The sequence below is a fragment of the Phodopus roborovskii genome, unplaced genomic scaffold (genome assembly GCF_943737965.1).
Source record: "Phodopus roborovskii unplaced genomic scaffold, PHOROB, whole genome shotgun sequence".
In the NCBI taxonomy this organism is placed as follows: Eukaryota; Metazoa; Chordata; class Mammalia; order Rodentia; family Cricetidae; genus Phodopus; species Phodopus roborovskii.
The window spans coordinates 57,759,611-57,774,767 of record NW_026126407.1 but is presented as its reverse complement, the minus strand read 5'-3'; the positions used below and the strand labels follow the sequence as shown (position 1 = coordinate 57,774,767).

General features: G+C 44.5%; 1 protein-coding gene across 2 annotated transcripts in view; it reads right to left on the bottom strand.

Moving 5' to 3' along the window:
- The window catches only part of Snx29 (sorting nexin 29), a 392,572-nt gene that overhangs the window by 334,534 nt on the left and 42,881 nt on the right, over positions 1-15,157 (bottom strand). For both annotated transcript variants that reach the window (XM_051181423.1, XM_051181424.1), the window contains 4 exons: positions 11,850-11,920; positions 10,481-10,729; positions 7,063-7,414; positions 826-956 (listed from right to left, as the gene is read on the bottom strand). In XM_051181423.1, coding sequence (XP_051037380.1) covers positions 826-956; positions 7,063-7,414; positions 10,481-10,729; positions 11,850-11,920 — 803 coding nt within the window. The remainder of the gene's footprint in view (positions 1-825; positions 957-7,062; positions 7,415-10,480; positions 10,730-11,849; positions 11,921-15,157) is intronic.

Genomic DNA, 15,157 nt, shown 5'->3' with positions numbered 1-15,157 from the left:
AGAGGTTATGGGGAGGTGCAGCCTTGTTGGAGGAAATATATCACCAGGGGTGGGCTGTGAAATGTAAAGCCTTAGCCATGACCAGTTTTTTCTCTCTGCTCTTTGTTCATGGTGGATGATGGGAGCATTCTGCTTCCTTCTCTGGTTGTCATCATGCCTGCTGCCACACCTCCCGATAGGCTCTTACCCCTCTGGAACCAGAAGCCAAAACAAACTCTTTCTTTCATAAGTTGCTTTCCATTGCATCTTATCACAACAACAGAAAACTAGCTAATACACTCCTCAACTTAACAAGCAACTCCAAAAGCTAAAAATGAGGATAAAGAAGCTAAAGGACGTTAGAACCGAAGGGAATGCAGAGTTAGGAGGCCACAGGCTGCAAGTGGGCTGAGAAATGCCCTCAGATTCTCTGCACATCTCTGTATCATCACCAAAGATGTAGACACCAACGTGCACAGCAGAAATAGAAGCAAAGACGTAGGGGCCTTTACAGGATCTAGATGCCGTCTCCCATCCCCCCCCCCCAGGATGTAAAATAATGGTCTTTATTTGTGGTTAACTTTGACAAGTTTAGTAGCAAACTGTTGGAGGCAGGAATGAGAGCCCCTTTCGGGTCTTGCCAAACAGTTTACCCTGAGGCACTCAGCTGTAGTATTTGGAAACAGTCCAGTTCTATAGAAGACCCCACAGACTTCTGAGTGTCCACAAACTGTCCTTGCCCTAAATCCAGATCTCCTAGTTTCCAAACCTACCTACACAGGTAACTCAAAAGCCCTATCTGGTCCTTGGAGCAAAGTTCTTACTGGAAGGACAGGAAGCACCCACCTGCTGAAACATAGGAGCCCACTCCACTGACAGGGAAGAGGACGTCAGTGTCAGCATCAGCATCTCCATGGAGCACCTGCAGTGGGGCCCAGCCATGGACCTGGGGGAGGCACGACTTCCCATCCAGCGGCCTATGGAGAAAGAATGCAGCTGTGTAACAGGGTCTGGGGGCTTATCACACCATCTCCTGGGCCTCCTCAAGTTCCCAGGCCTAGATGGATGAAAATAGAATAAGCCATGGACCAGTACCACAGCGCGCAGGACAGACCCCTCAGCACTGGGGACAAAGAGCCAGACAATGGTTGTGATGGATGCTCTCATGAAGCTTACAGCCTGGAAGAGGACCAAAAAACATCAATCACAACATCCTACAAGAAGATGAAGGCTCAGCTCGGAAGTATTGAGCAGGAAGTAAGGAGGAAGACCCTTTTGGAGAAGGGAGAAGGGCAGCCAACCATGGAGGTGTACACCTACAACCCCAGCACTTGGGAGGTCAAGAGTTTTTGGTTTTTTACTTCTTTAAGACAGGGTCTCCTATGTCCCAGCTGGCTTAGAACTCTGTATATAACTGAGATGACCTTGATCTTCACACAATCACTACTGTGCACTAACTTAGAACATAAAGAGGCTCAACAGATTAAAATCACACCCACTACATACAAGTAAGGAAAGGGGCGGGGGAGAAAAGTCTAATTATGTAGTTTACATTTTTTAAGATTTGTGTGTATGGATGTTTTATCTGTGTGTATGTCTATGTACCACATTCATGCAGTACCCACAGAAACTAGAAGACATCAAATCCCCTGGAACTGGTTGCTGTTAGGTCCAAAGTGACAGTCGGGGCTCAGCCCAGGCTGGACTCTGACCAGGTAAACTAAAGGATCCTAAACAGCATTCTTCAGAACCTTGTAAAGCAGGTTTCTGTTTGTCAGGAAGTCACTATTCCCCTTCTCTGTCCCTAAAGGCAATGGGGCATCTAGTTCACTATTAACCTGTCTTGGCCCACAGAACCCCTACCCTAATTTCCAGGCTCCCTGCCCCTGAATCTTTCTCTTTAAGACTGGCGAAACTTTCCCAGTCTTTTGCAATTCTCTATGCCCCAGAGAGAAAACACAACAATCTTGAATGTCTCCAACCTTTCTTTCTACCCATGGGGTAGTACAGTTTGGTGGCCAGTGCCAACCATTCTACTACTTCTCTGGGCATGTGGAAATTTCTATTTATTTCAAAGACAATTCTTTCCATTTCCCAGCAGCCTGTGTGAGTCAATGTGAAGCTAGACCCACAAGGTTAAGGTTCTAACCCCAATAGAAAGTGGCCCCAAAGGTCTACTGTCTCTGCTAACTCCTAAGGCAACAATCCTCAAAATATGGCATAAAGATTGGCTTAAAAGGGCCAGCAAGACAGCTCAGCAGATAAAGGTGTTTGATTCCCAGGACCCATAAGATGAAAAGAGAAAACTGACTTACAAATTAGCTACACACACACAATTAAGATTGGCTTTAAAATAACAAAATATTGCTTATCATTAAAACAAAATATTTGTTTTGAAACCAAGACAATGTTAAAAAATAATGTGTGGAAGAAAAATAACTGTGGCCACATTATCCCAAACACAACTGGGTGAAAAGGTGTCCTAGGCAGCCAATGTCCATGGTCAATACTAAGCAAAGGGGAATAAATTCATCTTCATGCTGGCAGACATTCATTCATCACTTAAGATGATGTTCAAGGTGGCATAGTGGTACACTCATTTAATCCCAGCTAGGAGGCAGAAGCAGGAAGCTCTCTGGGAATTTAAGGCCAGGACACCAAGACTCCATAAAACCCTGAGGTCAATCCCTAGCACTGTAAAAACTAACAAACAAAAACTGCCCAAGCACCTATCTCCACCCCCCCCCCAAAAAAAAAAGCAAAACTCATTCTAACAACAAAACAGTGTTAGGAGTCTATGCTCTGAACCTATGAAGATAACCTCCCCACCTTCCACACCCCCACTCCCTATGTCCCACCCACACAGGTTAATTGCCTGGTGCACATTCAGGTCAGACCAGGTGTTCTGCTTCTCTGAACATGGGCTTTGGAATCTTGCTGCTCAGCTCTTCTTGAGTTGTGACATCGTCCTCGGGGCAGATTCTGCACCCAGGTCCAGATATTTTGTTAACCATCTTCTGCCCGTGCTATTAGCAGCTGTATCTCAACCCACACTCCCTTATACGGCCTGCCTTCCTACCTGTGTAAATGCTAGTTTGGCCCTGGAATAGGGTGAGAGGTGAATGGGGCCAGCCTGGCTCTTGCAAGGATTGGATGAGCAGGGACTCAGGGCTCATCCTGCTATTGCTGTAAACTACTAGAAAGTATGAGGAGCAAGGTGCCTGGGGTTCAACACTTGTAGCTCTCTGAGTTACCCCAACACCCCTCCAAACTCACTTCCTTATTGGTGTCAAAGTACAAACAAACAAACAAAAAAAGCAAAGCCAATGTTTGTGACAAATACTGGGTAATGAGGGATCGGGAAGCAAAGAATTGGTTACATTACCAGCAAACAGAAAAAGCCCTAATTTGGGCTACCAGATCAACCTAAAAACAAGCAAGCAATGGTAAGCAGAGCTGAGCCCCCTGGCCTAGCCACACTTTCCCACATGAATGCTGTGTACACTCTAGACCTCTCCTGTGACTACAAGCTTAAATCAAAAGGCAAGTGTTACTCAATAAGCCACTCATCACTGCTCAGCTCCTCCCAAGTTAGCTCTGTAGACTCTTCAGGCAAGATGCCCCGGATACCAGCGAGAGGCTGTCCATGGTCCATGGAGACCCAGGCTCCCTAGGTCACCCAGCACTGCTCTGTGCCTTTTTATACATCACAATGCCAGCAGCTACCCTACCTTACAAGCTGGCCTCCCCTCCAAGCTGCACTCCATGGTACCTGAGGTAGGAAGAAAAATGGCTGGGTATGAGGCACTGACTCACATACACAGAATAAAGTGGCATTCCTCAGCCCTCATAAAACTAAAGGCAGTTTCAGTGATTAACTGTATATGCCAATTTGGCCGGCAACTTTGTCACATATTTGGTTGTTGTGAGAGTATTTTTTTTAAGATTAATATTTACATCAGTGGATTTTTAGTTAAACAGATTATCCTGTTAGACTAGGTGGGCCTCAGCCAAACAGCAAAGGCTGCAATACAAAAACACCTGACCTGGGCAGAAGGGGAAAAAAAAAAAGGAATTCTACCAGGAAACTGCCTCTGAACCAAAACTGCAAATCTTCTGCTACCAGTCTACCTGCTGATTTGACTAACCGCATGCATGCTACAATCCTGTGTGCCAACGCTCGAAATCAGGAGAAGGGGGAGGGGGGACAAGCATAGAGATGCATACCAAAATCTCAGACCTTGGGAAGTAGAGACTCAGGCCAGCCTGGGCTACATGACACTCCCTGTCTCAAAACAAACAAGCAAACAAAAACAAAGAGATGGAGACATGCATGCAGAAATAAAGATAGATAAATGAGGAAAACACACACACACACACCCAGTTGTTTCTCAGGAGTACTATTACTAATACAAGTAGTCACAGACTTTGCCCCCAGACTCAAAACATCCATAGCTTGTGAACATGAATGATGCTGCTTAGAAATGACTCTAACAAGTAGTTTGGGAGTAGAAAATAGCCTTATACATATAACATTCTAGAGGCTGAATCAGGATGATGTGCCAAAGACCAGCTTGGGCTACATCCAGAGACCCTGCCCCCAAAATAATAAAAATGAACAACCTAAATACTCATCAGTGACAGAACCATTTAGCAAGTGGGGGTTCTGCAGAGAAACAGAACCAGTGAGAGGTCTGGGGAGGTACAAACATAGACCCTGACAAGGTGCTGCTTCATGAGTGAGTGTGAAAGCTGGTAAGTCCAGGAAAGCTGGTGGTGTGCTTCTGGGAAGCAGGAGAGCCAGTGTGAATCCCAGTCCACAGGCAGGAAAAGACCAGCACTCCAGTTCAAGTTGACAGGCATGAAGGAAGTGATTCTACCCCTCAGGACCTTCTGTTCCTGTCATGTCCTGGCTGACACTATCCATGCTTGACAGGAAACCCTTGTCACTAAGTTAATCCATCCAAACCCTGATCTCAGCATGAATACTATCCCTGATTCCAGATACAAGGATTTAACCTCGGCATCTTATGGTCCAGTAAGGTAACATTGTATAAGATACCTAGATTATGTATTAACATGAAAAATATTAAGGTCTGGGGAGCAGCATATGAGGCCCCAACTCCCTGCATGGCCAACCTCTTTGCCAAATCTCAATTCTGGAATCTTCTTTCATCTGTACATTATAGCATGGGGAACATGATCAATGCACATATGTGAACAAGAGAGAAAACTTTAAAACTTTTAGATTTTTTTTTGTATGTATAGATGTTTTGCCTATATGTATGTGTACATGCATCCCTGCATGATGTCTGGTACCCACAGAGGCCAGAAGAGAATATCAGATACCCTAGTATCTTGCAGATGGCTGTGACTCACCATGTCAGGTCTGGGAATCCAGCTTGGGTCCTCTGCAAGAGTGACAAGTGTGAGTACATCCTCCAGCCCCAGAACTTTTTAAACAGACATAGTCTCCAGAGAAATAAAAAACATTGCTATTACACAAACATAAACATCAAAAACACAGAACTAAGATAGAGCAGCATGGCATTTATGCCCCATAGAAAGATACTTTCACACATGTTTATGCCACACTTTACCAGGAAGAGCTGTGAAGTCAGCCATGATTAGTACCATGTACTCTAGAGCTGAAGAGAAAGAGTACTTAACTGATTGTGTGACTGTAAAGCAAGAGTAAACAACAGAGGACTGTGAAGAGCAGCCTGCAGCAGTAGCAGATGAACCGTGTGACATCACTCAGTGTGTGTGTCAAAGACCTCAGACATCATTGGCTAGACTCTGCCACACCCCTACAAGTAGATGCTTCCCTGGCCCAGGCCTCAGATGTGGCCAGAGACTCTGAGAGGGGGAAGGACTTGTTCCAAGAAAATACACACAGGGAGTATCTGAGAGCCTAGGTTGCCTTGCAGGCAAGGTCCACACTGCCCATTCCCCATGAGGCTGTGAGGGGCTCCATGAATTTAGACCTACATGCCACCCAGCTAAGGCAACAAGTGCAGAGAGATTGAGCTCTGAGAACCAGCAACCTGAGCCTAAGCATCAGCGTGGCCAACCACTCTGCCAAATCAACTCCATGGAGCCATGTTCTTTCATCCTTTGAACAGAAGTGCCACCCACCAACCTAAGATGGCATAACACTAGTCAGGGTTGCTGGTGTAGCACTGCTCTCAGGGTTTTTTGTCTTTCTGAGATAGTCTCATTTGGTCCAGCTGCTGACGGTAAACTCTCCATGTGCCTGAAGATGGCCTTGAACTTCTGTTCCTCCTGTCCATAGCCCCACCCAACCACAGGTGCTCCCATGACAGGTACGCACCACCACACTCAGTCCAGTTTGTGCAGTGTTGGAGAACAAACCCAAGACTTGGTGCTGTCAGTCAAGCATTCCACTAGTCCTGTCACAGTTCTTAGGTTCAGTCTTATTGTCACATATGAAGATCCAATCAGTGATACTTTTACAGGCCAACTCCACTTTCCTCCTGAGCTTCCTACATTAGTGGAAAGCTAGAGATGAAGAAAAGCCACAGCCTTTTACATCTAATGAAAACTTTCAAAGTATACATTTTGATGCTAATTTTGCATTAATCCCATTTAAATAGAATGTTTGCTTAATTCTCAGCAGGGCAAGGTCATAGAGATCTAAAGAATGAATAATGTCTCCAAAGAAATACAAAAACTGCACTACTTTTATGCCGATGGTGTGTATACATGCTCATATGTTCACATTCACATGTTTAACTACGTATGCACACATGCCTTGGTACATGTTCAAGTTCATGTGCCCACCTGTCCTTCCAGCATGTCTGAGTCAGGGCCTCTTGCTCTTCTCTGCTATGCATGCCAGGCTACCTAACTTGAAACTTCAGCCTCCCATTTCCTAGTGGGAGCATGGGAATAACATGGCTCTGCTGAGCCAGCTGGGATGCTGGGGTCCTGAACTCAGGTCATCATGCTTGCATGGCAAGAGCTTTACCCACTGAAACACTTCCCCAGACAAAACTCATTCATTTCACTCACTTCCTAGAAAATGGCTGATATGCTCATCAAGACCTCAAGTGAACTTACTTGTCTGTGGACTCAGAGTGGCCCATGTGCTTCCTCCCTGCTGAGTTCCCGTACACATCCTCCTCATTTTCATCCACATCATCATCAATGCTTTTCACATCCAGCTTCTGGTAGCCCAACTCCCCATTCAAAGATGCAGAATCAATTTTCCATGAATTGCTGCTCTGGCTCCCATTGGAATTTGGTCCAAAGGGGCTTTCAAAGGTTGACATGACGTTGATGGAGGAGCTTTCTACAGTCCCAGGCATCTTTTTTAAAGTGTCCCCATTGTTCTGCTCATCATCATCGTCATCAAAAGAGACAATGTTGGTCACCTTCTTCCTCCTCCTCCTCTCCCTTTTGTATCTGGCATCTGGCAAAAGAAAAGCTGTGGTAGTAGACAGAAGGAAGGCCAAGCTATATTCCTACGGGGCAGTAAAGCTTATTATCACACCAAGAATAAACTAAGACATCAGATTTTGTTTGGGTTCTCAGATTATGGGTTGTTTTTTTTTTTTTTTTTTTTTTTTTTTTTGAAAACAGATTTTTGTTTTGTACAATATATTCTGAATATGGCTTCCTGAAGATCCTCTCCACCTCCCCACCCACTCAAATCCTTTTCTCTCTCTCATTAGAAAACAAATAGGTATCTAATAATAAAATAAAAAACAAACCAGAAAAAGGTAAAATCAAACAAGCAGAAAAAGCACAAGAAACATACATGGACACAGACACACACACACATTCACACACAGAGAAAACCAGACACAACATCAGAAACCATACTATATAAGCAGAAAAGACCTGTAAGATTTTTTTTTAAATGCCCAAAAAAAGCATTATGAGACCAAAATCCCTTCAAAAATACCACTGAGCTTGTTTTACATTGGCCATCTACTGCTGGGTTTTTTAAAAATCATTTTTAAACGTAGGAGTGGGTGGGTGTGTGTGTGTGTGTGTGTGTGTGTGTGTGTGTGTGTGTGTGTCCTTGTGTGTGGTGTAATGTGTGTAGATCCCTTGGAGCTGGAGTTATAGGCAATTGTGAGACATGGACACTAGGAATCAAACTCTGATCACAGAAGCAAACACTGTGAAGACACAGGCACTAGAGGCAAAATCTACTACTGTTATTTTGCTAAAGCTCACACTGTCAAATATTCCTCTAAATATTTCTGTTTATACCCATATGTTAGTGATGCCCTCAACTTTGGTCAGAGAAGTTTCTTTTTGTACTGGGCAGCATTTTATACAGAGAGTTATAATTGGTCAAGGTGCTGAGAAGAAGCAACTGTGAGTGCTCAGTCCTATGAGCCATCTTTATCAAACCCATCCACCTCACCAAGGCTCAGTGAACACCATAGGAAAGGAGGAAGAAACAGCATAAGGTCCAGAAGGCAGGGAGCTATGTTTACTACATAAAACCAAGCCAGTCGATATTCCAGCATGGCAGAGAAGGGGGTCAAGAGGCCTCCCCCTGTCTGAGAAGCTATTGACAGTTGAAGGCCACTGAGGAAGGGAGTATGTTTGCTAAGTTGCCCGTGCTCAGGTGGATGGCCCCACACCATGCTTATATGGGTAGCACTGAGATTTTACATATAAAGAGGACATGACAGTGGGAAAGGGAAATGTTAGGGAAGGGTGAGAGGTAGACATGATCACAACACATTGCATACAAGTATGAAATTGACATTCTTTTTTTAAAAGGGATAACAAGATAAGTTCTAAAGGGAGGCCTGGGGAAATGGCTCAGTAGGCAAAGTTCCTGCTGCACAAGCAGAAAGACTTGAGTTTGGACCCCAACCCTGAGGAAAGCTGAGTATGGTGGCCTTCTGTATGCTATGATATATGCTTCTCTTATTGGTTGATGAATAAAGCTGTTTTGTCCAATAGACAGGTAGGATGTAACCAGGCAGGAAGTAGAGGTGGAACTACTAGACTAAGAGAATTGTGGGAAGAGGAAAACAAATTGAGTCTTGAGGCAGACACCATGTAGCTACCAAGAAGATAGGACACCTGGGCATTCTCCTGTAAGCCTAGACCACATGGAGATACACATATTAATAGAAATGGGTTAATAATTAAGAGAGAGCTAGCCAATAAGAAGCCTGAGCCATCAGCCAAGCAGTTCATAATTCATATAAGCCTCTGTGTGTTTATTTGGGACTAAACGGCTTCAGGACCAGGCAGGGCAAAACAGAAACTTCCATCAACAGTGATATACATCTGCAATTCCAGCCCTGGAAAGGCAGAGACAGGTTGATCCCTCGAGCTCAGTGGCCAACCAGTCTAGTCAATAGGTGAGCTCTGGGCTCAGGTGAGAGATGATGTCTCAAAACAAAAATAAGGTGAACAGCCATGGAGGAAGATGCCCCACACTGACCTCTGGCCTTTGCACTTAAATACATGTGCACACAAAATGCACAAACACACATACACAAAAACAGACAGACAGATAGAAATAAACAGATGGGGCCTGGTGGATTAGGATTGTAATCTTTTTATTGGGGGGGGTTCAAAATAGCATTTCTCTGTGTAGCTTTGGAGCTTATCCTGGAACAGGCTGGCCTAGAACTCACAGAGATCCACCTGCCTCTGCCTCCTGAGTGCTACCATTAAAGTCATGTGCTACCACTGCCTGGCTCAGAATTGTACTCTTACTGCTCAAATGCTAAGGTAAAAAAATCTAAGTTGAAGACCAGCATGGGCTACACAATCAGTTCAAAGCCACCCCTAACAGACCTTGTCTGGAAAACAGAAAGTAAGAAGAACTGAGTATATAGCTGACTGACAGAGCACTTGCCTAGTGTATACAATCTTCACTATAAAAAAATAAATGTATTTTAAAAATGTTTTCAAAGGGGTGGCCATGATTATTGACTTAAGGGATTTGGGAAGACAAGGAACAGTATTTAACCCCCAAGTTAACAACTCCAAATGCTCTAAGAGTATCATCAACTTCTGGCAAATGTATCGTAACTGAACCAAGTTTCCTTGGCTGTTCATAGTCAAAGCTCACAGTTACTTTCTTCCCTGTGGCCACTATATAAATAGCATCCTCCCAGTATAGGCAAACTCAAAAGCGCTCTCTGTGAAGCAGCCTATGCTTTCATCACATATACAAGAACAATAAGTTGCTCATGTCATTTGTTTTTAAATATCACCCCTGCCCATCCCTGAGAAGACTACGCAGGATGCTAGCAGAGTCTCAGTTGACTGCTGAGTCCCAAGAATATGAGGAGAAGGAGTAAATGGTAAAAGATGACTCACCTGGCATCCTAGGGCTGGCTATTTGCTTTTCTGCCCTTTCTGTTGGGTCCCTTCACAGTAAATGACTTTGCTCCCCAGAGGAGAGTGACAACATTAAGGTGTGTTCCTCTCAGCTCCACTCTTTCCCTTTCACTAGCCCTGCTGTGCCCCTTCAGGGCCCCTTTTGGCTCACCAACATTGACGTTCTTGGATATGACAGGCAGAGGGTCAGTCTCTTGTTCCGGCTTGATGAGAATAGAGACAGCAGAGGATGCTGTGATCTCCCTGAGAAGGCTGCTCATACCCTGCGTGGACTCCTTCAGCAAGGATGTCACATTCTGTGTTGACTCCTTTAAGAGGTCAGAGACAGTGGGAGCAAATTTGCTCTGCCCATTCAAATCCTTGTTGTCAATGTTAATTGCAAAGAGTATGGAGTTCAGGCCTGCCAAAGAAAGGGGGGAGGGAGACTTACTACCATGCAGTCACACCTCCAACATCACCAACAAGGCAGTCTACAAGGGACACAAGGGGACAAACCTCATCTTCAGTGTCTATAAAACCATCTGAAATTGGCATACAGATGCTCATATGAACAGACTTTCCATATTCCATCCCTGAATGTCAGGAAGATAAATGGCAACAAGAACCAGCCAGGAGATGACAGTGGCAGAAGTTCTGGAGAGAGGCTGCCTGGGCTGAGTCACAAAACAGCCACGCAGCAGCTCAGAGACCTTGGTCAAGCAACTTGCCACTTCCCTGACCTCTAATTTCTTTACCTGCACAATAGTGACAACAGTAACCCTCTTGGAATTGTGAACACTAAAGATTTCACCCACCAAAACTTCATCAAGAGCTCAGTGTGTACACTAAGAACGCCATTTCAATTGTTTTATCCAAGACTGAAACTGACATCCTATGACCTATAAAGAAAACCATGGCCAAAGCCTGACTTTCTTGTCCCTAGATGAGACTAACATGATCCTCAGTGTGTGAACTTAATGTCATGTTTTAGAAAGAAAAAGAATGTAAATGGGACAGTAAAGAATTTGGAAGAAAGACAAGCTGTCATGTTTATCATCCTTGAGAGGACAGTCAAGCATCAAAGGGTTTCTCAAGCAACAATATATCAACCCAGGACTTTGATTCATGCTGATAAGCCACATACATAACCTTTTCCTTTCTATAGCTGTCTTAACCCCTTAGAAAGGTGACTGAAAATCTGAGAGTGTCCTCACTCACAGCAAAGGAGGGAAGAGGTAACACAGCTGATAGAATCCAACAGACAAGCAGCAGAACCAGGGGTCAAGGCAGTCTGCCAACCCAATCCCCAGTTCTTTACAGTTCACCTGGCAGGCCACAGCCAAACCCTTTAACCTCGTGCTTTATCTGCATGGGTATCAAATTCGAGATAAAGGGCCCCAACTTAAAAAGGCAACAGTGATGCTTCCAATCAGGAGGACACAGAACATCACAGCACCCTGTTGGGCAATGAATCCACTCCTACAACCTCTTTGTTCAGCAAGCTTTTCAAGGTTCATCAACCCTTCCTCCACCAGGCTTACCAGCTGCCATAGTAGGGAGCATGCTGGACCTTTCTTCATCCATCACAAAAGACCAGTCTTCATAGAATGTGCTGAAAAAGCAAAGAGAATAGGGAAACTCTTAAAGGAAGGTAGTTCTTGGCATCCATACACTGGCCAATGATGCCGTTGATGGCTCCCTGGAAACTCTAGGCGTGGTCAGTCACCCAGAGTGAATTTTGTCCCTCTCCACTTTGAAGCTTCTCACTAGAAATAAAAGTCTAAATGCACACATCCTATGACTTCCTTCTTGGTCCCCTGAGACTGTGAACTTTAGAGGGCTGAAATAGACATATGCAAATGTATTTATAAAGAAGCAAAATTGAAGAAGAGGGATGGATTCTACTCACAAGGTACCCCAGAGACAGGAAGTTCAAGCTCACCAACAGGGCTCACTTGATTGGCTAATACAATTCAGGAGCAATTACAGAGTTATAAGGCTCCATCAACCAGGGCATCTACTTATAAAAACTGCTGGGCTACAACCCCAAACTCCAAGTTAACCATGGAAAAGGCTGGGATGGATTTCAGTAGCAGCTAGGTAGGGTCAGGAAAGCCTATGGGTAGGCAAGGCAATCTAGCCAATCAATGGTACAGCAGGACTTAAAAGCAGGTCTCCTGCCAGGTGGTTATGGCACACACCCTTAGTCCCAGCACTTGGAGGCAGAGGCAGGTGGATCTCTGTGAGTTCGAGACCAGTCTGGTCTACAAGAGCTAGTTCCCAGACAGGCTCCAAAGCCACATAGAAACCTGTCTAAAAAAAAAGGTGGGGGGGGGGGAGTCTCCAAGTCTAATTTTCAAGCACTTTATATGAACCTGTTAAACAGTAAACCACCAGAGTCCTCAGTGCCCAGGTAACAGAATTCTAAGTGCAGTTTCAATAACATCAGTTCAGTGTTGAGTGGCCTGCAATTCAGCAAGAGATGAGAAAAACTAGCTGCTTATGTGACTGACTACAATATTGGAGGGGTACAATGGAACAATGAAAAACCACCATGTCAAGCTAGCATTTAAAAGGTACCCAATTCCATACCAAATTGGGATCATTAGAAAATCTGAACTAGCTTTCATACATGTAAATGAATCTGGGGTATGAGTGTGAGTGTGTGTGTGTATGTCCATGAATGTTATTGTAAGTGTGTGTGTCCACGAATGTGAGTGTGTGTCCATGAATGTGAGTGTGTGTGTGTGTCTATGAATGTGAGTATAAGTATGTGTGTGTGTGTGTCCATGAATGTGTGTGTTTGTCCATGAATGTGTGTGTGTGTGTCCATGAACGTGCTTACATATGGAGACAAGAGAACACCCTCCAGTGTAATTCCTCATGATCATTTCTCCTTTTTTGACACTCTTTCACTGTCCTGGAGATCACCAAGTAGGCTGGCTGGCCAGTGTTTCCCTAAGGATCTTGCCTCTGCCTCTGCCTCTGCCTCCTCTCTGCCTCCTCTCTGCCTCTGCCGCCTCTCTGCCTCCTCTCTGCCTCTCTGCCTCTGCCACCTTATCACTGGGACAGGCACCACTGTGCTAACTCTTCTTACACGGATTATTGTTACTGTTGTTTTTAATTCATTTTTTTCTATTGGTTTTTTGAAATAGAGTTTCTCTGTGTAACAGCCCTGGCTGCCTTGGAACTCACTTTGTAGGCCAGGCTGGCCTTGAACTCAGAGATCTGCCTGCCTCTACCTTCCTAGTGCTGGAATTAAAGGCATGTGCCACCACCACCCAGCTTTCTTTCTTCATTGTTTTAGTTTTATTATTGTGTGCATATGTGTATGCATAATATGTGTGAATTTGGGCACACAGGTAGAGATCCATAAACAACTTTCAAAAATAGTACTCTTTCCTTCCACGTGTGCTCAGCAAAAGATTTTACCCACTGAAAGCCATCTCACTTGTCCCAAGAGTGTTTTTAAGAGCAATCCTAGAATACTCACAGAATCACTGACAGAACTACCAATAGAAGAAACATTGCAGCAGGGATAGCATGGGCAGACCATTTGTCTAGCATGCACCAGTACCTGATTTCCAGTCAAGAAAAAGTAAGGCAGAGAGAAGAGATGGGTGGGGGGAACAAGATTACAGATGCAGAAAGGGGAACCTGAGTCTGCAAACAACTGTCAAAACTGAAATCAAGGGACTATCGGAGTGCTGATGAGAAGCCAGCTTACTGCATTAGCGGAGTTTGGGTGTCAAGTCTATGTCCTGCTAACATGTAAGTTACACAAGGTGGCCAGAGAGGTTTAACCAAGGCCCCTCAGGTCATCAGGTGACATAAACTGTATCTAGTCTACTATCCTCACAGGGAAAATAACTGCTAAATTTAGAGCAAAAGAAAACCATGACAAGGGATGCCACCAAGTAGGATCCTCTCTATGTATATTAGAGTGATTTAGTTTGTAAGCCAGTGGTTTCTGCAGAAGTTTCAATGTTTCTAAGGAGCTGCCCAGCTATACCATCTTTGGCTCTGCCTAGTGATCTCTTCCCACTGTTGAAGGCTAACCATACTGCTGCCCAGTTGCTGAACTGAGATTGCGGCCATGTGACCCTCCCTGCCAATGGGTCAGGAGTGGAAGTCTCTCTGGGGACAGGAGCCTAACCATTCAGCGCTTACTTCAACAGCAATCCCTTTCCTATTGGAGATCTACCTCTTTGGTAGGCTCATCAGTCTGGGCTTCAGAAGAGAACATGGAGAAATGAAAGTGGCCAACTCTGAGGCTTCTCAAGTATTGCTCACTACAACACAGCCTGACCTACACTACCTGAATAAACTTTATACACAAGAAAAAAAATAACATAATAAATTGAAGCTTTTAGTAGAATCAAAACATGCCGGGTGGTGGCGCATGCCTTTAGTCCCAGCACTTGGGAAGCAGAGGCAGACAGATCTCAGAGAGTTCGAGGCCAACCTGGTCTACAAAGTGAGTTCCAGGATAGCCAAGACTGTTACACAAAGAAGCCCTGCCTTGAAAAACCAATCATTAATGAATTAATTAACCAATTAATTAAAAACCCTTCCTTAATGTCTCCTATTCTGAGCAGGCCTAGTCATGTAGACCTATAATCCCAGCAGTAGAGAAACAGTGAGTTCCAGGCCAGCCTAGACTACACGTGAGACCCTGCCCCAAATAAACAAAAGAACAAACAAGACTTCCATATCTTTGGTCAGTATAGGATGGAATAAGCTGAAGAATTCCAAATAAAAACTCTGTGGAGTGAGGGTTAGCCTGTACCCTGGGGCAATAGCTAAGCAGCCTTGATCACAGTAAGTACTAATAGAATCTGGCTATGCA